General features: G+C 41.5%; 1 protein-coding gene across 30 annotated transcripts in view; it reads left to right on the top strand.

The window, feature by feature from the left end:
* The window catches only part of MAGI1 (membrane associated guanylate kinase, WW and PDZ domain containing 1), a 357,507-nt gene that overhangs the window by 328,729 nt on the left and 1,611 nt on the right, over positions 1-27,167 (top strand). For 9 of the 30 annotated variants that reach the window (XM_052775992.1, XM_052775988.1, XM_052776000.1 and 6 more), the window contains 10 exons: positions 3,415-3,492; positions 6,225-6,316; positions 7,328-7,520; positions 10,700-10,993; positions 14,303-14,506; positions 19,448-19,538; positions 19,660-19,723; positions 20,735-20,881; positions 22,099-22,237; positions 25,890-27,167. The exon at positions 25,890-27,167 is cut by the window's right edge and continues 1,611 nt beyond it. In XM_052775992.1, coding sequence (XP_052631952.1) covers positions 3,415-3,492; positions 6,225-6,316; positions 7,328-7,520; positions 10,700-10,993; positions 14,303-14,506; positions 19,448-19,538; positions 19,660-19,723; positions 20,735-20,881; positions 22,099-22,237; positions 25,890-26,590 — 2,003 coding nt within the window. In that variant the 3' untranslated portion in view covers positions 26,591-27,167. Of the gene's footprint in view, positions 1-3,414; positions 3,493-6,224; positions 6,317-7,327; positions 7,521-10,699; positions 10,994-14,302; positions 14,507-19,447; positions 19,539-19,659; positions 19,724-20,734; positions 20,882-22,098; positions 24,195-24,219; positions 24,309-25,889 lie in introns of those variants that run through there. The other 21 variants (XM_052776011.1, XM_052776012.1, XM_052775993.1 and 18 more) reach the window with 13 other exon arrangements.

The following is a 27,167-nucleotide window of genomic DNA, read 5'->3' as shown; positions in this document are numbered from 1 at the left end:
CATCCAGTAACTGGGCCTTTTGGTTGGTTCTAGAAGCCCCCACTGCCCGAGGAGCCCCAGCTCAGCTGTCCCTGCTGCCCAGTCCAGGACTTGCTCTCTATTGATTCATGGCCTTAATTTTAATAAACCTGTCAGGTGTCTGGAGATAGGACAAGAGGAAATGCCCTCAAGTTGAGGCAAGGGAGATTTAGGTTAGATATTTTTTTACTGAGAGGGTTGTCAAACATTGGAATGGGCTGCCCAGGGAAGTGGTTGAGTCACCATCCCTGGAGGTATTCAAAAAGCGAGTGGACAGGGTACTCCAGGGCATGGTTTAGGGGGCATGGTTAATGGTTGGACTTGATGATCTTGAAGGTCTTTTCCAACCGAAATGATTCTATGATTCTATGATTATAAAATGTTATTTTGAGAGGCAGGGTTTTGAATCCCCAACAAGTAGACTGAAAAACAGCAACACCCATTTGTGTTGAAGTATATGATGAAGTTAAAAAGGACAGAATTTTAGAGCATTAGATCATCTTGAGTGTTTTATTTCATCCCATTTGTGAAATTGTTGAGTATAAAGAGAACATAGTGCAATTTTTCAAGTGCAGTTGACACAAGAAGATGAATTCATTAGCCCTAGCCCAGACAAAATTTGTTTTCATCTGCAAATAATAATATAAAGAGGTTTTATTCAGTATATGAATACATCATCTCCAGGATGTTTCTAAGAAGTACTGAATCTATAATGACCACCTACTGCCTTTTTCACTGGGAGTGCACCCCACTTATTAATATTAATAATAATAATGATGTAGACATGGAAAGCACACAGGCAAGATTTTAATTTTTCAGAATTGGTAAAATGCATTCTTCCTTTCTTTGAGTATTCTTTGAATCAGTATTTCATAAAAAAAGACTGTATTTGACTTTTGTGACTTGTCTCACTGAAGCCATTGGTAGAGCAGAATTTGGTTCACAAGCACCAGATAACCCATCATTTTGTAAAAGCATGTATTTCTTTGATTTACCCAATGCATCTTAATATCAGGAAGTACTCCAATTCTGCGGAGGAGAGCCACAGACGTTGCCTGTTTAGGGGAAGAAAAAAAAAAAAGAAGAAAAATTAAGCTAGAATTAATAATGCAAACCTAAGTAACAGCTCCATAACTGTGTCTGGACTCTGGTTGAGTGGAGGCAGATGAGAAGTGCAACTTTATTCAACAAATGCAGGCTAAAGTTCCTTCACATGCAGCTCCCCTGGGTGAAGGGATCAGGCCTGCAAGGTGCTGAGTGCTTGGGCACCAGTCCAAGGAAGCTTATTTTCAAGCTGTAAACCCAAAGGGACTTGGTTGCTTTAAGGCTAAGACTGAGCTCAAATGCTCTGCTACAATCTGGCCCAGAGTTGCAGTTCTTTGCTGGATTAAGACTTTTGAGAATAGCTGGCTTTGTGTTAAGTGAATCTGAAAACAGATCATTTGGTGGCGATAACAAATGCACTCTTTGCTGGTGCTAAGTTTTAGCTGCCTGAGCTCCTCTTTATGGGTAACTCATTGCTGCTAGTGGGAGTTGTGTACATGAATCAGAGAGAAGGACAAACCCTTAAGGTTTAAAAACTGAAGTGGTTCCAAGATCCAGGAATGACATACATGAAGAGCACTCAGTGAGAGAAACAGCAATTGAATAGTTTATCAGAGAACCACAATTCTGAAATCTCGCGCTGTTTTATTGAAAATATATTTTTATAATATGCTTTTTATTTTTCAATGTATTATTAAACTTCCTTAAAGATTAACACAATCTGTTGTCAAATTTTTCTCATGTGGCCCGATTGCTTTGCAAAATACCGTATCCTACATATGGCCATCTGTCAAAACAGCAGTGACAAAATGAATTAATCTGAATTGCAGATGTGTTAATGAATCCCTTTGAAGGGCTTAAGCATTTAATTAAAAGTAAAGCAGAACACGATAGATAATTTTTAAAGCTTTTAAAATATTTAAGTTATCGTTAATAGTTGAATTTTATTTTCAGGCACATAATTTATTTGGTAGGATTTTCTCTCTCCAAATCTAATTAAAATAAGACAAACAAGTCTTGACCCCAATGTGTAGCATTCACTCACCAGCAATTACATAGAATTAAAAATATTTGCACAATGATACCAAACATTAGATACTTTCTCCCTAAAATAGAAAAGGAAAATACTCTCAGGAAATTGCAGCCGCCTTCTGATCAGACTGACTTTAAAGATGATAGTTAGTAAAAGCCCCTTGGTAGGGTTATGTCCTTTTATTATATTAATAGGAGACAAACAGTTACAGTCATACACTTGGGCACACAGATGTGTCCATGCCCTTAGAGAATGTCTTGCTAAAATGGACCATAGTACTTGCAGCATGTTGCGTGAGCAGCAGAGGCTGCTGAACCGTTACGGAGCTGGGCTGTGAGCAGACTTTGCTGGTGTTCATCTGGCACCAGCCTGGTCCATGGCTCAGTCGAGGCATCGAGCCTTCCCCAAACCTTAGTGGCAGAACTTGGTCTTCTTGTCAAGAACATGCCGAAGCCATCTTTTGAAAGCTTTCCATGCCACCAGAAGGTTTGATTGAAAGGAAAAGACAGACAAACTGGAATTCTTCTGCAGTGGGATAGTTTAGAAGGCAGGGCTTTCCTGCAAGTGCGTAATCTCATGAGATTTATGGCTAAATCACAGGACTTTTCGACACTGAAACTCTTGTTTGGCTTCAGTGAGACTATTCACTCTTAATTTCAGACTTGTCCTTATATACTTTGCTGAATCTGGGCCTTAAAACTTTTGTACTTTGCCAAGCTATGAGTCATTGAGAGAGCTGCTGCCTCAAATGAGCTAGTGACTAAAGCAAACTCATACTGATTATTTTTTAATCCATCTTTTGTTAAAACTGATATCACGCTGGGCAGATTTTTTTTTATATAACGTGTAAGATAATTGTTAAAGTTTGTATAGGAAAGTTTGATTAAAATGACCTCTAATTAAGCACTGTGTTCATTGTTCATCACTATGTATTTCGAATTTCTTTTAACATTAGGAAAAGATGTTTCCATTTGGAAAACTAACTGTGTCATGATGGTGGAAAATATTTTGTAGAGAAGTATTTTTAAGGTGTTCTCAAAGAGATTTTTCCTCTGAGGAGAAAAAAGAGTTCTTCAAATATACCTGCATGCATGTGCATAAATGTATAAAGTCATATGTGTGTGTGTATTATATATCCACATGTACACAGGCATGTGCAAATAGATGTAAAAGTTAGTATGTCGTAATCCATAGTAGCCAGAACCTTAGCAATTTATGCATGAAAGCCTAACATGATCCATACAGTCAAAATTAATTAAATGAACTAACAAGAAAGTAGATACATTAAGCTTTGCAAAATTGTAAAATTAATATTACAGCTATGTCACCTTCACCTGCAACTGGACTGAGCAAGGGTGAGAGAGAGAGAGAAATCAATTCCACGAGTTTTGGAGAATGTAAGACTGTGCCGAGAATGTATCTGTGTCTTGTGATGTCTTGTTCTGGTGTCATTGCTGCTCTGTGGCGGGGGGCTCTTCATCACCAAGGGAGTCTGGCAGGGCCGTACACCAAGGTTAGCCACGAAGGTGCAAAGTACTTGCTTTACTGTGTGCTGGCTAGCAGCAGATTTCGTAGGCGGCGGTGGGGGGGTATCATGTTCCCGTTTTGTTCATGAATCTGTCCGTGTGGCTCATCGATGGGGCTGTGGCACTCGCCTCTCCTTCCATTCCTCCTCACGGTCCCCGCAGAACTCTTCTTACCACTTTTGTGGCGCTCTCCAAATGGTCTGGGTTAATTCAGGACAAGCACGCTGGCAAGTTTTACCCGTTTGGGCTATGTACACTTTTTTTCCAGAAAGTCTCAGACATGCTTGAGATCAGGTCAAGGTGCAAGGAAGCAACGAATGACTCCTGGAGGCCGTTTTTCATTTGTCTTCAATAAAGTTTCAGCACCACCATGACATTTTCCCTTTAAGTAAGGAAAGTGGTTCCTCTGAAGCACTACCGAATAATGGAGAACCTAAAGTAATTCTCCAGTATGGAGAGCCTCAGGGGGTCCCACCTCGGCTGTATGGAAGCGCAGAGGTGGATGGGGATTTGTGGGCTGTGCCAGTGAATCGCCACACTGCAGAGTTGACGCAAAAAGCGGTAAAAGGAGTTTTGTGTGGTTTGTACTCACGCTGTGTAAACGTGTGTTGTCTGTATGTTTGTTGTATCTGTGTTTCACCTCTCTGTAATCCTTCCAGCGGAAGGAGCATTACATGAATGAACGTGCTTCTTTGGGTATAGACTTGTCTTTTTTTTGTTGCTTCGGTTTGACACCGCCGTTACACCTCGGCTTGCCGTTATCTCCAGCGGCCGTTAATTGGCTAGCTGGTACCCGAACCAGGAACATAAGGCATCGTTCAGTGAGACTGGAGAGTTGACAAATGGGAAGGTGTTGAGAGATGCCGAGGAAACGGGCCCACACTGAAGCTCTCTGCAGAAGCTATTTTGCTTCTGACAGATCCAACACACGCTATTAATTGGTTGGGGCTAGCCTTTGCCAAAAAAGCCTGCAAAGTGCTGGAGAGACGCTTCCGAACGTGTCTGCTCTTCACGCTCCCCCTCGCTGAAGGCAGTGACAAAACCCAATTAATTCATTGTCTAAGTTCTGCCGTTGTGCCGCACGTCTGTATGGTGGCAAGCTGCCTTCAGCCAACTCGCCTGAAGAGATGAACCACGCAGGTTTCCAGCGTGTTCATCACCTGATTATTCTGTAATTGTATCTGGACAAAAACTAGCCTCTAGTTCAGTAAGGTAATGTGCATGGGTCTTAAGCTTAGTTTATAACTGCAATTAATTAAAATGTGAAAATGTTATATATAAAACCAGTTTGATTGCAAATGTCAAAGCAGACATCTGTGCCTTAGCACTCACCTGTTCTTTTAATTTTTGGTATTCCCAGGTCTGAAATTCATATTATATTTTAAACCTGTCGAGTCATTGAAGACAGAGCATCAGAGCTAACCAAAAATCTTAACACTGAAAAGCACCAGATGACTAGACCCAAACCTTTGTGCAGCAGGCACCGACAGTGTAAAACGCAATTAGGGCCCAGTCTGACACTGATGTCTATGGAAAACAACCTGTTTATCTGCTCATAGATACAGAAAACTAGATGATGTTTCATTAAACATGTTGCATCCTGTATCTGAGTATGCACTTATTTAAATTACATTCCTGAATGGTATACTTTGATTTCTTTACTAAAGATATAGGCAGCTGACTTGTAAAGGAACAGCTTTTTTATCATTAATTATAAATTTGGGGAGGAGATCATTACAAAATTAGTCAACGTTACAGATACTAACCAATAAATATTAAATGAACCTGAAGTTGTCTTCTGATATGATTTAATGTTAGCAATTAATTTTGCATTTTTAAAAAAGGGATGAAAGCAAGCATGAATAAGTTAATATAAAACATTACTGTTCAACTGCACTTCAAGGTTAGTACTTCACTGTATGTAATATTCATTGTAAAAGGCTTGCTGGTGTTCCATACTAATGAGTAGGTAAGGTTGGGCTCTTTTATGTTTCCAGCTGGTTTTATCTGTTCAGTGGTTTTACAGAGCCCATACACGAGCAAGTGAGAGTCAGGAGAGCTGCATTGTTTTCAGTGGAGCCCTTCTGTTTTACACCAACGGGGGATCTGTCCCATAGTTATTTAAAGCAGTGTCAGTAAACAGATAGCAAACTATGCTTGTGAAAGTTAATTAAACAGTAGAAGTCATAACAAGTGGCTCTTTTGTTTCCCATGAAAGAGGAGGCAGCTGTATTGTTTCTGGCAGAGTAATTCTCTGTTGTACACATTTATTTATTGATGATTTGGAAGAGGCTCTTGCACTGGGTAATGATGCTAATATTGATGGAAGGAAATATTACAGTGATAAACAAATGGCAAGTCACAATTAGACACCTAGAAAGCAGAAACCACCGTATAATTTTTAGTAGTGAATTAAATAATAATCCTTTAGTATTTAAAGCTATAAATGTTCTTAATTACGTCTAAAAATTCAAGACCACCTCATTTAATGAGTAAAATTGTGCAGCAGATCCCTCTGCATGTACATCAGAGTAGTCCTGGTTTAGGGTAAAAAGGTGTGGGGTTTTTTATTAAAAATTACAGTTTTCCTTCTTTCCCTTCAGTTCCAGATTACCAAGAGCAGGATATCTTTCTATGGAGAAAGGAAACCGGTTTTGGATTTAGGATTCTAGGTGGAAATGAGCCTGGAGAACCTGTGAGTATATCCAGAAGTGGTCATGTTTTAACTCACGACATCTTCCAGAATTACAGCAGTAGCATGTACACATGTGCAGAAGTGCGCTGTAGCATCTCTGTTGAAGTAACTAGCAGGCTATGTATTTATGTCCTGCAACTCCTTTCCACCCTCCCTCCAAAAACCAAACCGAAACTCCCATAACTGAAATGGGTTTGGCTTCCCCTGCTTTTCCCTGTTTTCACGATAGCCCAAATGAAAATACATAGGTCTGAAATTGCCTAGACACTGAGGAAAGGACATCCTGGTTAGGTTTGCAAGTATTTTGATCTTAGAGTGTCAGGTTTTCCATTTGGTCAATTCCATCCTTGAATTGGCTTAACTTCTTTTCCATAAATCCAGTGCCTGTGGAAGGTGTCAGGCTTTCATGTGCTGCATAGGTCAAAGCTAGATAGTGGCAGCATAAATTTCCACATATTTCCCTGCCAAAATTATTTTGGTTATTTACGGAAAGAGAGGCCATGAATTCTTCTCATGTTAGAGTAACTCCACAGAACTCACTGTAGATAAACCAAGACTGAGTTGGCTGACAGGCGAGTAGTACAGAGCTTGTAAACCCTAGAGGCAATGGAAAGGAAAACTCAATCACAGCTTCCTTGACAAGACCCTCAGTGCTTTTAGCCATCTTCCTCTCTGGTCACTGTCTGGTTGAACACATTTCCTGAGGCTATCTGTCATGAGAGTGAATGGACTGCCTAATGAAACAAGATGTCAATTTATTAGAATTTCATGATGTGGCTATATTCACATGGAGCTGCTTTCACAGGAGCAACTTTCCTGACCAGGAGACATTTGTCAACAATTTCTTGTCCCTACTAAACTGAGTCTAACTACCAGTGCCCCTTGCTTCCAGCTGGCTGTTGAGCTAGTTCTCATTTATCACTCTCTCTCCTCCTCTCCTTCTCTTCTTCTTTCTCTCTATCTGCCCCCCTCCGCTTCCCTTCCTTTCTCCTATTTGTTCTAATTCATCAGATTTACATCGGTCACATTGTACCGCTGGGTGCTGCTGATGCTGACGGCCGCCTGAGATCGGGTGATGAACTGATCTGTGTGGATGGGACGCCTGTTGTCGGGAAATCGCACCAGCTTGTTGTCCAGCTTATGCAACAGGCAGCCAAACAAGGTCACGTCAATCTGACCGTCAGGCGCAAAGTGGTTTACACAGGTAGGCTGCAGTGTCACTCTGCAGGGGTAGATTTTCTTGCCAGACTCCATCTGTTCAGCAAACGGTTTAAAGAAAAAAAGCTCTTCCTTGTAATACTGGGAAAACTCAGGCGTTGTGGTGTTACGATTCCTCTTTTGCCTATTTTTAGTCTTTTTTGTTCTTGATCAAATAAGTTTCAAAGATTTTGTTTCCAGTCAAGACTCTCAACCTCAGTTGGCTTCCCCAGTCAGTCTTCATTAAGGTTTCTGATAAAACGGGGAACTGTTCAGTTGCAACATACCATTTTTAGTTTGACTCAAGCAGCAACAGACACTGTGCCTGACTGCCTGCGTTTTCTATTTACTTCCCAAAATAACCGTGCTGCCTGATGGCCACCCTTAAACTAGGAGTGAGGGAAAAGATGCTGAAGACTCCACAGGAGGGGAGGCAAGGGCAGAGAGCGAGTGAGGGCATTGGTGTGTGGTGGCTGATGTCCCAGGCACAGGAGAAGCTTCAACTGAGGTTGCAACATGTAGTCAACTAACCACAGGATGCAAAACTGTAAGTGTCATTGGTTCTGGTAGTGCAGGGTGTGCATGTTTGTTGTAATAGAGAAATTTCTGTGTGCTGAATTATGCTGGGCATTGTGCATACACTGCACAAGCGTATGGTCTAAATGGACAAAAAAGAAGCTAGCAGAAAGACAAAGATGCAAAGAGAAGTGACACTGCATGGTGGCACCCAGATTAGTGACAGAAAAATGTGCTGATAGCAAAGAAAATGAAGACACAAGCATGAGCTTTCTAAATGGCATGCGACCTTATGCTTAATATTGGGGAGTAACACTGGGGTGCTGCCTCTTCTTGTGTGTCCCTTTAGGGAGCTCAAGTGTGGGATTTGGTTTAGCTCACTTATTCAAAAGAAAGGATATTATATAGGTTTTCAAGTTTAGGCATCAACAGAAAAGTAGGCAGTGATGTACTTTCATCTTAAAGAGCATCAAAATAACATTCAGGTTGAAAATTAGGCCTGCAGTGGAAGTTAGGACTAGAACAGCACCTCTAAAATAGCTCGGTATTCTTATCCATGGCTGAGCTCCTTCCAGACAATATTAAATAGATGTTCACTTCTCATTTCTTTCCTTCTTCCCATTGTGGATTGAATGCCAGGTTATGTCTCTCCTAATAACCTCTCTCTCATTCCTGACAAAGGACTGCCAGTGTGAGAGAAGCTTTAGGAGATGAGCTTTGGGAGGAAGAGGAAGGGCAGCTGAATTTTGGTATTGTTTTTGTGCGTAGATTTTCTATCCAGTTTTACAGCCTCCAGGCTGGAAATTACCATAAAAGATTCAGATGCACAAGACATCTCTTGAGATTTCATTCAGGGGCTTGTTACCCCAGACTGAGCTATTTCTGAATCATTTCAGATGTGGACACTTACTCTAGGATAAATTATTCAGGATCCCTTCTTTCACCTTATATTTGCAGGCATTTAAATTCTGGCATAACTTTGTAGAGAAGCCTCTTCCTGAATTTTGGTCCCTTATTCCTCCTGTCATCTATATGCCAGTAGAAAAAGATTGTTCACCTAAATGGGTACTCCAAGTCTTAAGATTTATATAGGGGAAAGTTTCTACTCCTGTATTCTTAATATGTAGAATACTGTATATTTAGTACGTACTTTGAGTATATAAGTGTAGACAGGTACTTCTGTCCAAGAATATTTTAAAGTTCTTTTTCTTTGGATCATGAGTTTACAGGTTGAGATTTTATTTGGCATCCATTTTGTTGTTGCTTTTAAGATCTTCAACTTAATTTTGATTCACCAAATTGGAGAAGTGACCTGATTAGTGGAGGCAGCCATTCAGCAGAGACAAGTGCAATATGCTGCTCTCAGCTGCGCAAATGTACTGTGGAGAACTGGCTGAGTAACAAGAAGTGGAAGCTATTGCGGGCCGCAAGCTTTAACCTGAGGTTGGCTCAGGTGAAGAAAAACACTGTGCTGGGATGTAGGCAGGGGGGAACTCTCCTGATTTCCCAGCAGATGATGGCTTAGCTGCAATATGGTCCAGCACTTCAAGAAAGACATGTCTGAGTTGGAGAGAACCCAACTGGAGGGAGTCCAGAGGACCAGTGAGAATAAGGAGAGCTCTAGAAAACATGGTCTGCAAGGAAATATTGAACAAATTGGGATTGTTTAGCCTAAAGCAGAGAAGGGGGAGGAGGTGTTAAACTCCCCAAGACTATAAGAGGCTGGTGCAAAGAGGAAGGGAATAATATGTTCTCCATATGCCTGCTGGATAGAACTAGAAATAATAGCCTTACGTTGCAGTAGGGAAGATTAAAGTTAGATATTGCAACCAATAGATTGCCTGGGGAGATATTTAACAGCTGATTAGACAAACATCTGTCAGGACTGACAGTAAGTATAGTTGGCCCTGACTTGAGCAGAGTGTGGACTAAGTGATTTTTTTGATATTTCTTCAAGCTGATTGGATTTTAAACTCATACCACTTCCAACTTCAGTTGCTGTTAAACACTTGTTTAATATTAATGTTAATGTTAATAATGTTTAATGGTTTCCCCCCAACTGTGCTGGACTGTACAGATGATAGTTGCTCATTCTTCCATCCAGAAAAGCTTGGTTCACAAGTTGTTTTGCTTTAGTATGGGTGTTATTATTACTTAAGATCACATTAATCAAAGGCAATCAGTGCTACCCAGCTGATAGCTGATGAGTTTAAAAAATACACAGGTGTTGAGTGATGGGTATTTGATATTAGTCTGTCTCCTCACGGCTTGTGCACATGTACACGGTTGCACATACATAACTGAAGTGGGGTTGTGATATCTAAAGGAGGCACCTCTAAACTAATGTAATCCAGGTTTAAAATGCCACAGAGCCTCCAAGCACACAGCACTGCACTGGTTTAACCGTGCTGCTGCTGTAGTTCGGCAGTGAAAGGCTTTGGCTGCGTGACGATACGCTGGAGAGGATGAGCGTGTGTGGTCAGTGCCGTCACCGAACAGAGCTGTTGGTGGTGACATCCGAAAGGAGACAGAGCCCTTGGTCACTCTGGCCGTGATTTATAGATTAAAGCAGGTGATCTGCTTTATTTTTTTACCTTTTTCTCAGTGGATGGCACTTTTCAAGCACTAAAAGATGCAGCTTGCTCAGACAGTCTTTTTTTAACTCCCCAGTTCCCAAGGCAGAGAATGAAGTCCCATCCCCAGCCTCTTCCCACCACAGCAGCAACCAGCCGGCCTCGCTGACGGAGGAGAAGCGAACACCACAGGGCAGCCAGAACTCCCTCAACACCGTCAGCTCGGGCAGCGGCAGCACCAGTGGCATCGGCAGCGGTGGTGGCGGCGGCAGTGGCGTCGTCAGCGCCGTGGTCCAGCCCTACGATGTGGAAATCCGCCGCGGCGAAAACGAGGGGTTCGGCTTCGTCATCGTCTCGTCGGTGAGCAGGCCAGAGGCGGGGACAACATTCGGTAAGTCTTGGAGTTTCTTCAACGCGCCTCGAAGGAGACGCAGATTTGAGCACTGCAGCGCGAAGAGGCTAGTGGGGATCTGTTTAATTGAAAGTTGTGAGTGTGCCCTAATTTATGTAATTAATAGCTTAATCGGAGGCCAAGACTTGGTAAGTGTTTGCCTCCTGGGTTTTATTCAGTACTGAGTCGAGAAAAGCAAAATGAGAAATCCCAACCTGAAGAGCAAAAATGCCACCAATGACAATTCCTGACGCTCCCTGAAGCTCCTCTGGCTCTCTCTGCTAGCTGGACATCTTTCTGGGGTTTACGCTCAGAAGAGCAGCCGGGGATCCCCCCAGTGATGCTGTTTGCTAATGCAGAAATGGAGCAGGTGGAATGAAATATGTCTCCTGATGGTCGAATTGAGCCAGTTGATTTAAAAGCAGTAATGCTTAAACTGATTAACTTCTCTTTGGCAACCAGGGTTATTCTGATCCTCATTATGGAGTGAGCATGCTGATAGCTGGAAATTTTTAATTAATAGTACTTGCTGGTGAGACATAAAATGGAGAATACTGTTAAAAAAACAGGATTTTTTTTGACCCATTCCACCTCTTCCCAAATCCATTTCTTCAGAGTAGGGGGAAATGAAGTTCATGCGATGTCACACTTAATATCTTGCCCTAATAGAACTGGTCGTGGTTTCTTTCTGAAGACAGTCCTTTCTGCTAGGCAGACACTCATTTCCAGGTGTTGCTGCAGAAGAGGTGTAATTCTGTCTACAGAGCAAACAAGTCATATGTTGTAAAGCACAAATAAGTGGGTTTTGCAAGTGTGCTCAGAACAGCCTGCTCTAGAGCAGTAATGTCACTGCAAGGGGGAAACCAGTCAGAGACGCTATTTCTGCTCTTTCTATCTCCTCTAAAAGGGCCAGAGGCAGCATCCACTTATACTTCGTAGGGGAAAAAAAAGGCATTTCCTCCCTAGTAGTCTGTGGCATGCGATAGGGATGGAGGGGGAAAGGAAAGACAGAACAAGTGCCTTGGCTGTCTTCACGCTACCTCTCAGAGCAGGATTGTGGTTTGCAGACAAAATACATTGCAGTCTCCCTGTACGGCTCAAATGTTCCTGGGGCACACAGATGCATGTGGCAAGAAGTGGTCTTTCCCCCTTTTTTTTCTAGGCTTTTTTCTCTGAAATTTCCTGCTGTTGCCTGTCAGCGGTGCCCTTCCTAATAAATCATGGGAGCATCACCTCCTTTGCTGATATTGATGTGTAATGGGCCATTTCTAGCACTGTTCAGGGCAGTCATGGCAGCAGAGATTTCATGGGGGAAATATCTAGTATAGACCTGGTGCATCAAGTTCTGTCAGTTCTCTGGTGCAAGCCTACCTCGGCACTGTCCTCACTGCTGGAAACTGCTCTTCCAGAATAGGTACTTTGGTACCAGAACACAACGGTGTAATGCAATATAGACTAAACTGAACTCAGTCTAAACCGGAGAGAGAGCTTTTATCTTCTGAAAGTATTTGCAAACGTGTGTAAATAACTTTTACTGTATGAAGACTATGTTCTAACTCTTTTCTGCAGAGAAACCTTGACCTGAGGTTGTAAAGAGTTGTGTTTGCTTTAGCTCAAGATACTCGCTAACTGGAAGTTTTCTGTGCAGGGGCTCCTCATGGAGATCTGTTGATCTGTGACTGTTTTTCCTTTAATTTTTTTCAAGTGTATTCAGCTTTTTCCTAATACTCTGCATGAGATGTGTTCCCTCTTCTGTGTGTGGTGCTTGCTTTGGACCTGCTTTGTAGTTTTTTTCTTTCATGGGTAGTATTTAGAGATGGGCCAAACTGGTTCTAAAACCCACCTTGGTCACTTTGGTGTGGGCTCTGTCATCTGTGTTCAGTGGATTGGACAGAGTGGGAACTCATACCCTCAAAACAGCATTTAAACTGGATGGGGCTTTGTATTACCAGAAGGAGAAACTTTCTAACATCACAGTAAAAGAAGAAGAAAAAAAAAATCTCCCTACCATTTGCAACTAATATTAACACTTTCTGCCAGTTTTCATCGCTTCTTTCCAACCTTGTTCTCTCACCTCACGTTCCTTTTCTTAGCCTTTTCTTCTTTATGGTCTTTCTAGTGTTCTCATGTGTGCAGCAATGTATATCTCTAAAACTACTAATCAAATAAAGACTACAGCACAGACGGGAAAGTGCATCTTGGGGGTGAATGTATTGTGGATGCAAAGTATGAGATGACCACTCTGTGGTTTTAATGGTTTTAATCAGGTGCTGCATGCCCGAGGGCCTTTTGCCTGTGTAAAGAAGCCGTACAAAAGCCCACTGGATTTATCTGAGTGAAGTTGTATATCCCCTGTGTCCCAAATCTGCATTTTATGGATGACCCTGTGGTTCTGGGACAAACAATTGCATGGAACAGGAGGAGAATTTTGTCTCCAAAACACATTCATCCTAAAGTGCTCTTGCTCTGTGTGTCAGACATCTCAATGGTTTTGTGTGTGGTTTTAGAGGTATTTAAATGAGGAGGTCCTTATTCCTTCCCTGCTCCCATCCTGATGCCATCTAAGATCATAAAAGGGGAAGGGTTAACAGAAGCTGAGGTGGATGCCTGCACCAAACAGGTTACCTTTGTCAGTCTTGGCCCATCTGCAGTGGTCCTGTACCTTCCCTGGTAGTACCTTTATTCACGATGGAAGAAAACCGTTTCATGTTGCTTCCCCACGCAGCACTGATAGAGTGAGTCTTTGTGGTAGAAAGGGAGTCGCGCTCCCTCCTAGGCCTAGAACAATTTTATCTTTCTAAGTTGAGAAAGAACAAAACATTGGCAGAAGCTTGAACAGCAGTTGACTTAGAGAAGGACTAGAGAGGCCGACACTGATGTAATCTTGGAGGAGGAAGATTGTCTTTTCTACAAACAGTTTCAATTTTTTTTGTTCAAAAATAAAATCAGGATTTGGGCTGTGATGGGGCTGCTAAGTGCAGTTGTAGTCTATAAAGATCTCACCATTTATTAACAGAAATCAAAGTGGGGGGAGTTTTGAGTGATTAACAAAACACCTTTTTGTAAAAGTAGTAAAGTATTGTGCACTCATACTAGTTGAATGCCAATGTTTTGAACACTGGCAGCAAAGCTATCCTATAATAACTTTTGCTTGATGCATTAATTAATTAACCCTTAACCTTCTCTTTCCCTTTTCAACCCTTTTTCTCCTTTTCCCCTTCACCATATTCCCACGTATGTAAACAATTAAAAACCAAAACCAAACCAAAACAAAACAAAACAAAACCAACCCCCAAACCAATACAAAAGCGGGAAATGCATGTGTGGCCATGCCTCACAAAATAGGTCGGATAATTGAAGGGAGTCCTGCAGACCGCTGTGGCAAGCTGAAAGTAGGCGATCGGATCTTGGCCGTGAATGGGTGCTCCATCACCAACAAGTCGCATTCAGACATCGTCAACCTCATTAAGGAAGCGGGAAACACCGTTACCCTGCGCATCATTCCAGGAGATGGTAAAGTATATGTTTCCTGCTGTCTTACCTGACCCTCTCGTTGGTTTTGTTCCCTGGCTGTTTGCATCAGTTGGAGCTGCAAAGTCATGGAGGACTCAATTTCCACTCCCACTCTGGGAATTAGCAGTGAGGGAGGTTGTGAGTTTTCCATAGCTTTACTTTTTTGTTTCTTTCTATAGAAATGGGAGTTCTGTTTTTAAACAGGGAGGTGCTGATTCTACATATTAAAAAAAAAAAAAAAGAAAAAAATTTATTCTACCATGTTCCTCCATGTGTTTCCTTAAAAATGATCTTCTGTAAATTTTATGCATATCTCAGTACACTTTGATTTGATTCTTAGGTTAATAATGCAGTTGTAGAATATTTGGGAATCGCTTGTTAATATGTGGGATTCCTGAAGCTTTGTATATACACAAGCAGGCTATAGAGTAAAGAGATCACAAAAAGGGATAAACACTTTGTCATGTTTTAAGCTGTTTGAAAAGAAGATTTGTTTTTATTCTGGGTAAGTTGCTTTGGGATCGAGCTCAGTACATTTTGAAATTACTTAGTTAAAAGGCAAACGGGCTGGAGCTGCTGTGTGCATGCAGCTGATCGTTGTATGAGTTACCCTAGACAGGATCTCACTGTTTCAGATTAGAGGGAACACGCAGGATCCCTAATAATGTGCTGACACTTGGTACTAGTTTTAGGTCACTGAACTATTTAATAAGGATCCGTGTTATATATCAGTTCCATTAAATTGATCCCTAGCTGTGATGCCAAATAGGAACAGAGCAGAAATGTAAAGTATCTGTAGCAGAACTAAAACTGCTGTGGTTCCAAATTCTAAGTATTTTGTTTGTTCTTTGTCCTGCTCTGCCATGGACAGGGTCATAGTGAGAACTCGTTAGGCAGAGATCTTTTTACATCGCGCTCTTTTTAAGCTGAATTCACGGGTATAAGATTTGATGGCTCAGATACAGTGCTAATGAGCATTTCTTAGAGTTGTACAGGATATTATTTGCTTTCAGTTAAATGTAAATAAAGTGTGATTAAGTTTGAAAGAAAGGTGGAGAAAGTATTCCTGAATTGAACCTTGTACCTGTAAAGCAGAATGAAGAAGTTACTTGACGTGATTTCCAGCGAGAAGCACTCGGTAGTTGCCAAGTCTCGTACTTTCTAATCTGAAAGATGGATTTGGTTACCCAACAGAGCATGATTATGCTATGTTTAGTTATAGGATAAAAATAGGCCAGGATGAGAAATGATCTGGTTATAAATTATTTCTGTTTGGGATGATCTGTTTTGCATAAAGGCTTTGTTTTCTACTGTTTAGTAACTACCAGGTCAAATGGTATATGATTCTTTGCTGCTTCCAGCAAATTGAGTGTTCATGAATAATAAAATGGCTGTGACTCAGGCTAACACCTGAGCTGGCCTGTGCATGCCAGTTTTGGAAGGTAAACTGGGAGAAGAATTGTTCATTACCTGTATTTGGTATCTGATCAAAATCAAGGAAGGTGAATCTTTGAATAAAGAAAGAAATAATTTTTTTTAAAAGGCAAAAATACCTAAGAAATAAATAACTTTTGAATGGTTTAAGAGTTTTTTGAGAAGAATGTAGCCTCCTGATGTGGATGCTCAGCCAGTCTTTTTCATGCAAGTATGTGTACAAAATGCCATGTTAAATTGCTTAGGTTAGAAAGGAGACCTGTACGTGTGACTGACATCACATATTTCTAGAGAAGGTGGAAAGCCGTAATTTAGAGGAGGAGTCAACTCTTCCCTCCCGTAGCAATGCAGGCTTTGAATCTTTTTATATTGCCAACTTCACATAGTATTAACTGCATTTATTTCCAAAAGCCGGTAAGACCAGACACTCTCAAAATCGCTGAGAGGTTTGCTCTAAACCCCATGAGATTTAAGAAACTGGTCTCAGTGTTGTTTTCTTTTTGTCAACTTTTGGGTGGTTTTTTGATAAATATAAATGGTCTAACAGTGTACTTAAAGGCGGGGAGAAGTATAAATCACAAGCCATACTTCTTAGATAAACATGAAACTAAGGCTCATCACAAGACTCACAATAAACTCACACTGCTAATCTCTTCTAACATTATTAAAAATACCAAGGGCTTTTGCTTTGTAATAAGTCTTGCCATAGACCACTGCAGGATTTTATTTGCAATGAAATTACTATGCTTTAACATGCTACCAGCTGATGCAAGGATACAGAGAGCTGAAAAATGACAAGCTTAGATTAGGCATTTGATTGGTGTCTGAATGTCCTAGGGCAGAACAGGGCAAAGAATCAATGAAATATGTAGGATTTAGAACGTACAATTGTAATTCTACTAGAGATAATTTTTGCTATATTTGTGTTGTGTTCCAGTTTTGCATGGTGGCTGGCATGCATCCTGAACCAGTGTCTAAAAAACTAGCAAAATTATGCACAACTCCTGACTCATGGGATAGGGTGGGCTAAAGATAGATCCAGTACAGTGGCGTGAAGATACATCTGTACCAAAGATGTGTTGTTGCTCTACTTGGTATTCTTAGTGTGACCTACTAAAGGGTAGGAATCTTGCATTCTCTTTGGAGCCCAGCTTCATCTGATCTCCAAATATTTGTGGGGGATTTCAGAGGCTTTTGTTCTGGGTGAATACAGAACATTTAACCATGTTTTGGGACCTTCTTATGTTGGAGACCAATTTTAGCATCAAGGTGTCTTTGCGAAATACACAGAATTATTTCTTAAAATCCAACAGTGTAACCACACATAGGGATGTCTCCTTCTCACACAAGCCAGCTGTCAGTGGCACATCCTTGCAAGGGTATGTTTTGGTCATGCCTACCCTGAGAGGTGCAGCAGACCCAGGAGCCTCTCTTGCTCTTTGAGCCACTGGGCACAAGCCAGCTCTGGTCTGGAAGATGTTACAGCTCCATATGCTGAGGGTTTGGGCTTGTTAACTTGGGCACAGTGCTGCAGGCAAAGGAGCTGTGCTCTCATTGCACCCATCTGGTTAAATGGTTCTTCTTTTTCTCTTTCCCTTTTCCTGAGTTTCCCTTGACACGCACTAGCTACAGAAAGGAAAAACCTTCACCTCGTCTAGACTTCTGCACAATTAAAATAAATCCATGAAATAAAATAGGTTTCCAGTACCAAGTAAGCCCATGACCACCACCTCTCCTTAATTCAGGCAAAACCCCTCCCATTTCTGCAATTTTGTATTACAGCTGGACGCTGTTTAATAATGGCAGATTTCTCCATAGTCGGTGAAATTAATTACCGGATGCCTGGAGCTTAAGAGGCAAACAAGGGCAGGGTAGAAGACCTTGTAATTTTATGTTGGAGAACCGGATGTTTCCACCCAGTTTTCGTTGCTGTTGTCTGATGGTGGCTTTTTTTTAAGTGGGATTGGAACTGGAGAAATTCAGTCAGGAAACGAGGTGCAACGTTTTAACCAGTGGTTGTGCATTCAGTTTAGATTTTGACCTTGAAAAGCGGATCATGGTCAGTGTTTTGTAATTACTTGCAACCTGGGGTCCTCTCCTAGGTAGAATCGGTATAGGCACAAAGTGGAGCTCTCCTGTGTGCACAACTGTTGCACAAAGGAGTGAGTGCCTGCCACTGCGGTGACTTTAGCTGGGAACGCCGTGCCTAATGACTGGGTGTTTCTATTGACCGTGCCCATCATTCTCCATATGCAACCAATGTTACAGTTCAACATTTTAAGCGGTTAAGCATGTACCACCGACTCTTCTTCTGAATTCAGACTCCTGGGTGAGGGGAAGGGTGTTTTCAGGAACTGCTGACTTCTGGAGCAATTCAAAATTCAAAACTCTTCAGTACTAATTTCAGTTCAGGATTGATACAATATGCATTTCTGGAAAATGTGTTGAGTTCAATATGCAAGAGTTCCGGGTCTTTCCTCCAAGACTATGGTTCTAATATTTGGCTAATGGCATTGATGTGACCTTAATTTTAGGCAGAATTTTAAATGAGTTCTGGGTTAACTCTGGTCTTATTGAAGTCTATGATAAAGCTCCACAGTGACAAGGGGACCATTTTGCCATGTCATACTGTGAGGGACACCCAGATAGTCACTTTTCAGTTGTGTCTACAGCAACTCCCTTCCCAGTTTTGTGAAGCAGGAGAGAGGACCTCTCCTGGAAGCACCTCCTGCTGTGCGTAGAGAAATATGGCATTTGCACAGGCTGATGTTGGGCTGAGAGCCCTTTACCATGGCATGAACTGAGTTCTGAAGTTAATTGTGCTCTCTGTATTCTCTCGGTAAGCCCTTTTGTAAATGGTACCCAAAGCTGTTGATGCATTTGGTACAGGTGGTTCTGCATCCCTGCATGCAGCTTTGAGTGCTCAGGCAGCAGTGGGTTGTATTTTAAAGAAGGATTTCAGTAAGTTTGGGGTTTAGCCACATTCAGTATCACCTTGTGAGGTATTAGATAAAAGCCACATCTCAATCCTACCGAAGATTGCAGTTTCTGATGGAGGAAGCACTGATAAGCTTATAATCCATGGAATAGTTATTGCTACTATAAAATTAATCCAGCCAACCTACCATATTTGGAGACTTTAATGATTGGAATTCGTATCGTTAGACAACACACAAAACATTAAACATTCTTCAACCCTTCCTCCACAAGTTCGTCCTCATTCTGAGTGTGTCTAGCAGTCAGAGGTGTTTCTAATCCAGATTTCCCTTTTTTGTTGGGTTTTTTTCATTTTCTAATTGAGTGTACAGTTTCATATGCATAATTACTATGACTTATCTTAGACTTTATCCTGTTAATTTTTTTATTTAATAAATTTGAGCCAATCTCAAGTTCTTTAAAAACAACATAATGATGCTTTCCAGTGAAATGCCTTTGCAAAACTTTTTTTCTTTTAGTGAATAGCCAGTGGTCTTCCCTCATAATGAAAAAAAAAAATTTATTTTGCAGAATCCTCCAATGCTACTTTATTGACCAATGCAGAAAAAATTGCCACAATTACAACCACACATACTCCTCAGCAAATACCACAGGAGACCAGGTCAGATTGTTTTCCTTGAGGAGAGCGTGTTGACATGTTCTCTCTTTAGTTATTTCTTGATCATCTTCACATCCCATGAGCTGTATTTTTCTTCTCTCCCTCTTTCTCTCATTTGTTACAGCAGGAACAACACCAAACCAAAGCAGGAATCCCAGTTTGATTTCAAACCACCCCAAGCAGCGCAGGTAAGGAGGACCTTTCTAATTGTTTTGTTTACCACAGACTGTTGCTTCCAATCTGCTTGAAGGCTGTGTTTGAATATTTCCCTTGAAAATTCCTACTGGGAAGCTGTTCTCCCTCAGTCTGTTTGCTGAAGAAAGAGGAATTTGCTGATTAGTTTCTTAATATGTGTTGCTGTGGTTTCAGCTGAGAAACATTTCCAACACATTCTCATCTAGACTTTTAGGGAGGAAAAAAAAAAACAACTGACGTTTTTACAACAGTAATAATTTATGTGTTTGCTTATTGAATTGTATATTTTGAGGGACCTCTCCAGAAAGTACTGTTGTGTGCAAATGATAAATTCAGAGGACAAAAAAGAGGAAAACTTAATAAGGGGCAATAGCTGGAGTGTTCCAGCTTTCACAGATGGCATCTTATTAGAGAGATTATCTATCTCGCTGTTAACTTTCCTTGCCACTGGCCATCCCAGAAGTAACCTCTTCCATTAGGGACTTCAAAACATCCCTACGCTAACAGCATTTGTGAAAAACAATGCACATGCTTCTGAGCTTCTTGCAAGGGAAGAGATGAGGTGGTAACAAAAAGAAAAAGCCACCACCATGGCATAGACTCACCCCAGGCACCATCAGACATTTAACGAAAGCCTGGCACTGGCAGTGACATTGCCCTAGCCTTCCTTTGCAGTTGGTAGAAAGCTAACCACCCTCCAGCAACGCGCCTTTCTGCCCTGGGCACAGGAGGTGGTGTATAACAGAGGTGCCTAAAAATGCATGGGACATGGCCAAGCCCATTCATTCAAACAGCCCTCTGCAGACCACCGCTGGAACTCCAGGTTGCAGGGTGGGATCTGAGGAAGCAGGAAAACCTAGTCTGTGTGTGCAAACTCAACTGATTTTCTTTTTTGAATTAGGAGTAACAAAAATAATAACGTTCGTTGGTTGAGTAATTTCAAAATGAGAGTAGAGCAGCATTTAACTTTCTGTTCAATTGTGCATATGTTGTCTTCCCTCCAGCAGGACCAAGATTTTTACACTGTTGAGCTGGAAAGAGGAGCCAAAGGGTTTGGCTTTAGCCTGCGAGGTGGCCGGGAGTATAATATGGATCTGTACGTGTTGCGGCTAGCTGAGGATGGTCCAGCTGAGAGATGTGGGAAGATGAGGGTATGCACAAACGGATTTAAAAACTGTGTTTCTTTGCAATAAGCTGACTTCCCTGCCTCTCCCTTACAGGCACACCTTCTACTGTGCCAGCTAAGAGGAAAATTAAGTGTTAACAGAAAGGAGCAGTGGTTCCTATTTACTTCTGTCAATGGCTTCTGTCACTTTTTGTATACAGTCTATAACAGCGTGTCTGCATTGGAAGATTTCACCCCTTTGTTCCAACCCAGGTTTCCAAATTCTAATACATAATCTGACTTTTAAAGCCTAACAAAGATACATGTAGCAATGAAAACGTAATAGCCACAATCTTTGTCAGCTCCTTTAAAGCTGCAGACGTGAGTAGAGATTCAGGGTGTTCCACCTGATCCTCTCCTCTGCTAGTGGGCAGAGTGGGAGAGAGCATGTATATTGACCCATGGGTTACAAAATTATAATATAGGTTTTTATTAGTATTAACTGTTAACTTTACGTATCAGCTAAATTATAAACATTACAGTAAGGGCATATGTTATAAAATGCCTACAGAAAAATTAAATTGCCAAGTTTTATGTACTCCTTGCTCCTCTGTTAGAGAATGCATTATAACTTTACAGCATATGTCTTTTTCTTCTCCAGATATATCACGCGAAAGGCATTTTAAAAATTCTTTTGCTAGGGGTAGATTTATAGGTCCAAAACTTTTGCTGATGAAAATAGATCAGTGCTGCCCTGTGGAAGTCAATGTTTTGACAAGCTCTTCCAAGCCCTGTTTTCCAATCCTAATGAATGATTATATGTACAAAAGCAGCTTTGCTGGTTCATAGTAGGTATCTATCCAAATGAGAAATGGACCTGAAAAAGCTATTTGAACAGTTACAGTAGACTAAAACAACTACTTTGACCAAAAACTTTACACATAATGAAAGTAAAATAAAATAACACCAGTTTTAACACAGCTCTAGGTATTGAGCAATACAGTAATGCAATGTGGTTTTACAGAACAGCAGTGAAATAATAGTTTGATACCTCAAGCTTTCCCTGTCGTCCTCATGTCTCCCAGGCCCCTGCACATTGGTTTTTGTGGGCTGTCACTGGAAGGAGTTGGGCGTATTTAGCTTCACCTGGTGCATAGTTGTTCTTCTGCCTTTGCTGTGGCTGTTGCCTTGTGGTGTGCTGGTGGTGACCCTCGTGGGGGCTTGTTTCTAATCTTAGACCCTTTTCTTTTATTGCATTGACAGATCGGTGATGAAATCTTAGAGATCAATGGAGAAACTACCAAGAACATGAAGCATGCTCGGGCCATCGAACTGATTAAAAATGGTGGCCGCAGGGTCCGCCTGTTTCTGAAACGTGGAGATGGCTCTGTCCCAGAATATGGTGGGTCAAACTATGAAAACATTCCTTTCTTCCCTGGCATCACTCCATGAATGATTTGTCTCAAGATCTGAAGCGGGAATTCTTTTTTTATTTTCCTTTCTCACCAGTGTCTTACCAACCTTTGCAACATATGATTAATTGCCTCGCTTGTGCTGAATTTTCTACACATTTCATCCTTTGCTTGCTTCCATGGACTTGGGGCGCAGTGTAAGGCAAGATCATCATAGCAGTATTTTTGGTGATCAGAGAGGAAAACAAAACAAAACAAAAAAACCTTATTGTCTTGTCCAGCCAAACAAGGAATGTCATTGAACTGTGCCAAACTGTTTCTCAGCGGCTGAATTGTTGTTTCAAATAGGTCTCTACTTCTAATCAATGCAAAACCTGGGATCCTGAGTTATTATTCTGAAGCAGTGATTTTTTTTTTGTTAGGTTTTTTCTTTTAGTTCCTGTCTGTATCCATAGACATGAATGCTGAGATGGCTTATGAGATTTTTGCCTTCCCTTAATATTTATGTAAATATTTATAAAGTTATTTAAGAAAAAGAAGAAAAAAAAAAAAGCTTTACTGCAAAAATATATTGATTTGGCCTCCTGAGCCCTTTTCTCCCCCCTTAAACTGTCTGCTGGTTTCAACTAGTTAATTTGTAAAGTCTGAAAAGGTGAGGAGGTTATGAAAAGGTGCTCTCGTGTCTGTCTTGGGGGAAACATTCAGTCCTCGTTTCTTACTAAGAATTGCATTAGATTTCCTTTTCTTCCCCCGGAGGTTGGATTGCTGGGTGGCTTAACTTAGCACACTATTTAATATTATAATTATGTCTTATTTGTTTGAGATAATTGTCAAATATTGTGCCCTCGATGGAGGGCTACTCCCAACCAAAGGTCTTTGAGGTTTCTATAGAAACTGATGATTGAAGGGATGTCCTTTATACTTTTCTCCCCGTATTTGGGTTATTTCTGTGTCAGTAAGTTCTGTGTTTATCATTCGCTCCATGTCCTAAAACCAGAAACAAAACCCTTCTGCACAATTTATGAACTAGATTTTCTTTTCATTTACTGTACCACGTTTGAGAGTTTCTGCTCACTCTGCTCATTATTTAACTTAAAATGACCAATTCAGAGTATAACCAACAAACAACTGAAGGGTTTAACAATATGGAAGGGAAGTTGTGGGTTTACACTTCTGTAATATAAATAGCACACCAGAAGGTTCAATGATGGCACTGAAATTCTGTAATGTTCTTTCTACTTTTGTCTTTTCCTATACTCCTTTGGATGTACAGTACTGTATCATATGCTAGACTGCATAAATACCCTGTAAATTAAGTGCTTCACTTCTCAAAGCATATGTCTGTTGCACTGAGGATGGAAATCCACCACCAATTTTCTTTTGGCTAATGCTAAACCACTAAACGTTCATTCTTCAAGCAAGGATTTAATATACAGGGGTTGCACTACTGTAAGGAATATCCTTGTAACATTTGGGACTCCTTCCTCTCTTCATTCTGTTCGCTGCAGTCGCAAATGGTTCCTCTAATAATGTTAAGTTCCAATATTTTTCTGACTCGATTGGAACGTGCTTCTCTATGAGGCTGTATATTTTTGTAATGAGTTTTGTACTTATTTTTAATGTTGTGGTCTCTGGTGGACTTTATTTTTCGTTGTTGTTCGATTGTTAATGTTTTTCTATGACATTCTGTGTCGCTGTTCCAGCTGTCTTTTAGAATGGATGCTCTCGTTGTCTGGGTTATTGAATCACCTCTTAGATGTCTCTTTATGTCACGATAATAACAACGCTGTCTTTGCAGCCTTATATTTGGGTGAAGCCTAGACAATCTGACTGGAAAAATAAACTTTCTTTATTCTAAGATAAAATATGAAGATTTTTCTTTCTTTCATCTTTATTATAGGGAATCTAAATTTACTACTTTTCTCTTTCTCTTTCTCTTACTTTTCTTGGTGCTGGGCTCTTCCTTCCTCAGCGATGATACCTCCTAATATCGCTGCATGTATGAGAAATGACAAGCTCGGGGAGTCTTGCTTCTACCTTATGGGCCATAATCAAACTACGGTTTGTAGCTAAAATCAATATTAGGTGTTTTTGTGCTGTGGCCTAATTCCCTCACATTGCTTTCCGCTTCGCTATATTTTATATGTACAGCAATTCATTCCGAGCACCCTGCGTCCCCTGAATTCTAAGTACATCACAGGACACGTTTAAACCTCGCTTGTACCTTGTGCGATAGCCAGGTTGCCGCAAGCCATGTGCTTACAGCTATGGAAAAGCGGTGTGGTCCCCAGCTGCTGCCTGAAAAAGCTAATAAGCAAAAATGCACACACGTGAGTCGCACCACGGGTTTCACCTGGAAATCACAAAAATCATGGCCCATGCACACACCGACCCTCCCAAGCTAAGGAATGGAAATGCCATCAAATGGGAGATGCTTTGTGTGATGGCAGGAGGAATGAGCATGTAGAGTGTTTGGCTTGGGGGAGGGGAGACAAAAAGGAGAAAAACAGAAAAAAAATCTGTCCCCGCAAGTGTTTGTGAGGGTTTTCAGTCGTTGCCATCAGGACGCTCCACCTTGAGGTGGGTGTCTCGGTGTGAGCGGCAGGAAGCCTGCAGGAAGCGTAGCTAACGCCAGCCGAGCTGCCACGCAGAAGTTACTTTAAAAAAGAAAACAATAAGCAAATAAAAGCACCGCTCGCATTAAGTCAGTGCAGCTACTTTAATGTTTGCCGTGTCTATAATGAATCATTCATAAACATCCGTTACAAATGATGTGAGTAATTGTAGCTTAGCTACAGCACAGGGCTGGTTTTTAGTTGTGGGGTTGGTTTTTTTCTTCTGCTTTGCAGTTTGTCTCGCAGACGTAGCTCAGCTGTATTTTACCTGAAATGCTACATTAAAAATAATGAACCGGAGATTAGGTTTTAATCAAGGCCATCCTACATATTACAATATCTTTCCATTGCTTTGATATGAAAAAATCATAACTTCTGTCATCGTTGTTCAAATCATTGTGGCAAAACCAAAATCTACCCTAGGACTTTTCGTAACATGGTAGAACTAAGTGAGATTAAGTAATGTCTTAAATGAAATGGAAATTGCATGATTACAGTCTAATTCTCACACCTTCAAAATGTTATTTTACAACGTGAAAACTTAATAATCAATTCTATTTTCTGTACATTTTCTGCTATTTGAAACAAGGCCTCCCACACCTGGAAGGCAGTTCTTTCAAAAGACTTAAAAGAAAAAAATCGTTTCCTAAAGGCCCTCTTATTGGAAACCATTAAAAAAACAGCCAACATCTGAACTTACAATTTTTTTTTTTTCCCACTGGAAAGAAAGTAGTGTAACCGAAACATTATGATTGGGCTTGGGGACAATGTAAAATGCCCCATGACCAGAAGAGCATAAAGATGATATCAGCTTGGACCAAAACACGGCTAACGAACAGAGCAGCACCAGTACTAACCTGTAACTCTCGTTGTTCGCAGTTAAATTAACAAAAGCTTCGGTTAGCCTTCGCTGACTGCTTTAACAGTTGTTTGTTTTTGTCACTAATGAAGTCTGAAGAGTGATAAGTGGTGTCACGGCGCCGCGGAAAGCATCGGTACCAAATGCTTTGCTGTTATTTTCTTTCAGACCCCAGCAGTGACAGGAACAGTCCCGCCACAGGTTCACAAAATGTATCGGAAATGAAACGTGTGCCATCCGACCGACGGCAGCACCCATCATCGGAGTCCAGTTATCCACCAGACCTTCACAAATCATCACAACATGGGGACAAGCGGACTTACCTTAGAGACCTAAAAGGCAGCAGAGAGTTTAGCAGACATCCCAACGAACACCACACTTGGAATGGGACTTCTAAAACCAACGACCACGTGCCAGGCAGGAGGACGGAGAGGTCGCCGGAGAGGAGGCACGAGAGGCAGCCGGAGAGGGCGGTGGTGAACGGGCAGAAGAGGAGGTCTCCCGAAAAGCGGAGGGAAGGCACGAGGAGCGCTGACAACACTTTGGAGAGGCGGGAGCGACACGAGAGGAGGAGAGACATCTCCCCCGAGAGGCGCAGAGAGCGGTCGCCCGGCCGCCGCCGGCGCTCGCTGGAGAGACTCACGGAGCCGAGGAGGTCACCCGATCGGAGAAGAGAGAGCTCCCTCGACCGGCGGGCCAAGTCGTCTGACCGGCGGAGGGAGAGGTCGCCCGACAGACGGCTCAGGGAGGAGCGAGTCGGCCACCGGGAGAGGGAAGACCCCGGTTGGAAGCATGAGCCGAGCCGCAGGCACCCACCCGAGCAGCGCAGACGGCCATACAAGGAGTGCAGCACCGACCTCAGCATCTGAGGGGGCTCCTCCGGAGTCCCCGTCGCCTTCCCCACGCCACGGGAGCGGAGGAAAGAGTGCGGGAGCTTGAAACCATCCGGCTTTCGCAGGCGAGGAGGCATCTGGCACCTGCTGATCCTACAAACCTTTTATGCAGATGAAATCTTATAACAAAAGAAAAAGGAAAAAAAAAAAAAAAAAGTGTCGTGCCTGATGTATAATATTAAAGAAAGTATTTTTCAGTGTATTCTTTTTTTTTTAATTACTTGCCAAATGTTGGTCCTAAAGGATTATAAAATTTTGTTTCTACATTCTTTGTAGATTTCTTAAGAATAATTCCTTTATTGGGCTACTTTCCCCCCTCCCCTATATAGTAAACGGGGGTAGCCAGTAATATAATATAATATAGGCAAAGGATTTTATGACCAAGTTTGAATAATTTGATCCAGACTGTTCTCTAGTGACTCACTGCTACACTGTATGTAGAAAATTTTTTAAGGGGTGGGGGTGGGGAAGGAAGAAAATTGTTCATCTCAGTAGGAATGGAGCGCTCCTGCTGAAGGAATTAAAAAAGAAAGAGACAAATGTTCCTAAAATT

This window comes from Harpia harpyja, chromosome Z, assembly GCF_026419915.1.
Source record: "Harpia harpyja isolate bHarHar1 chromosome Z, bHarHar1 primary haplotype, whole genome shotgun sequence".
Classification (NCBI taxonomy): domain Eukaryota; kingdom Metazoa; phylum Chordata; class Aves; order Accipitriformes; family Accipitridae; genus Harpia; species Harpia harpyja.
The sequence above is the reverse complement of the archived record's forward strand: the minus strand, read 5'-3'. Positions and strand labels throughout refer to the sequence as shown.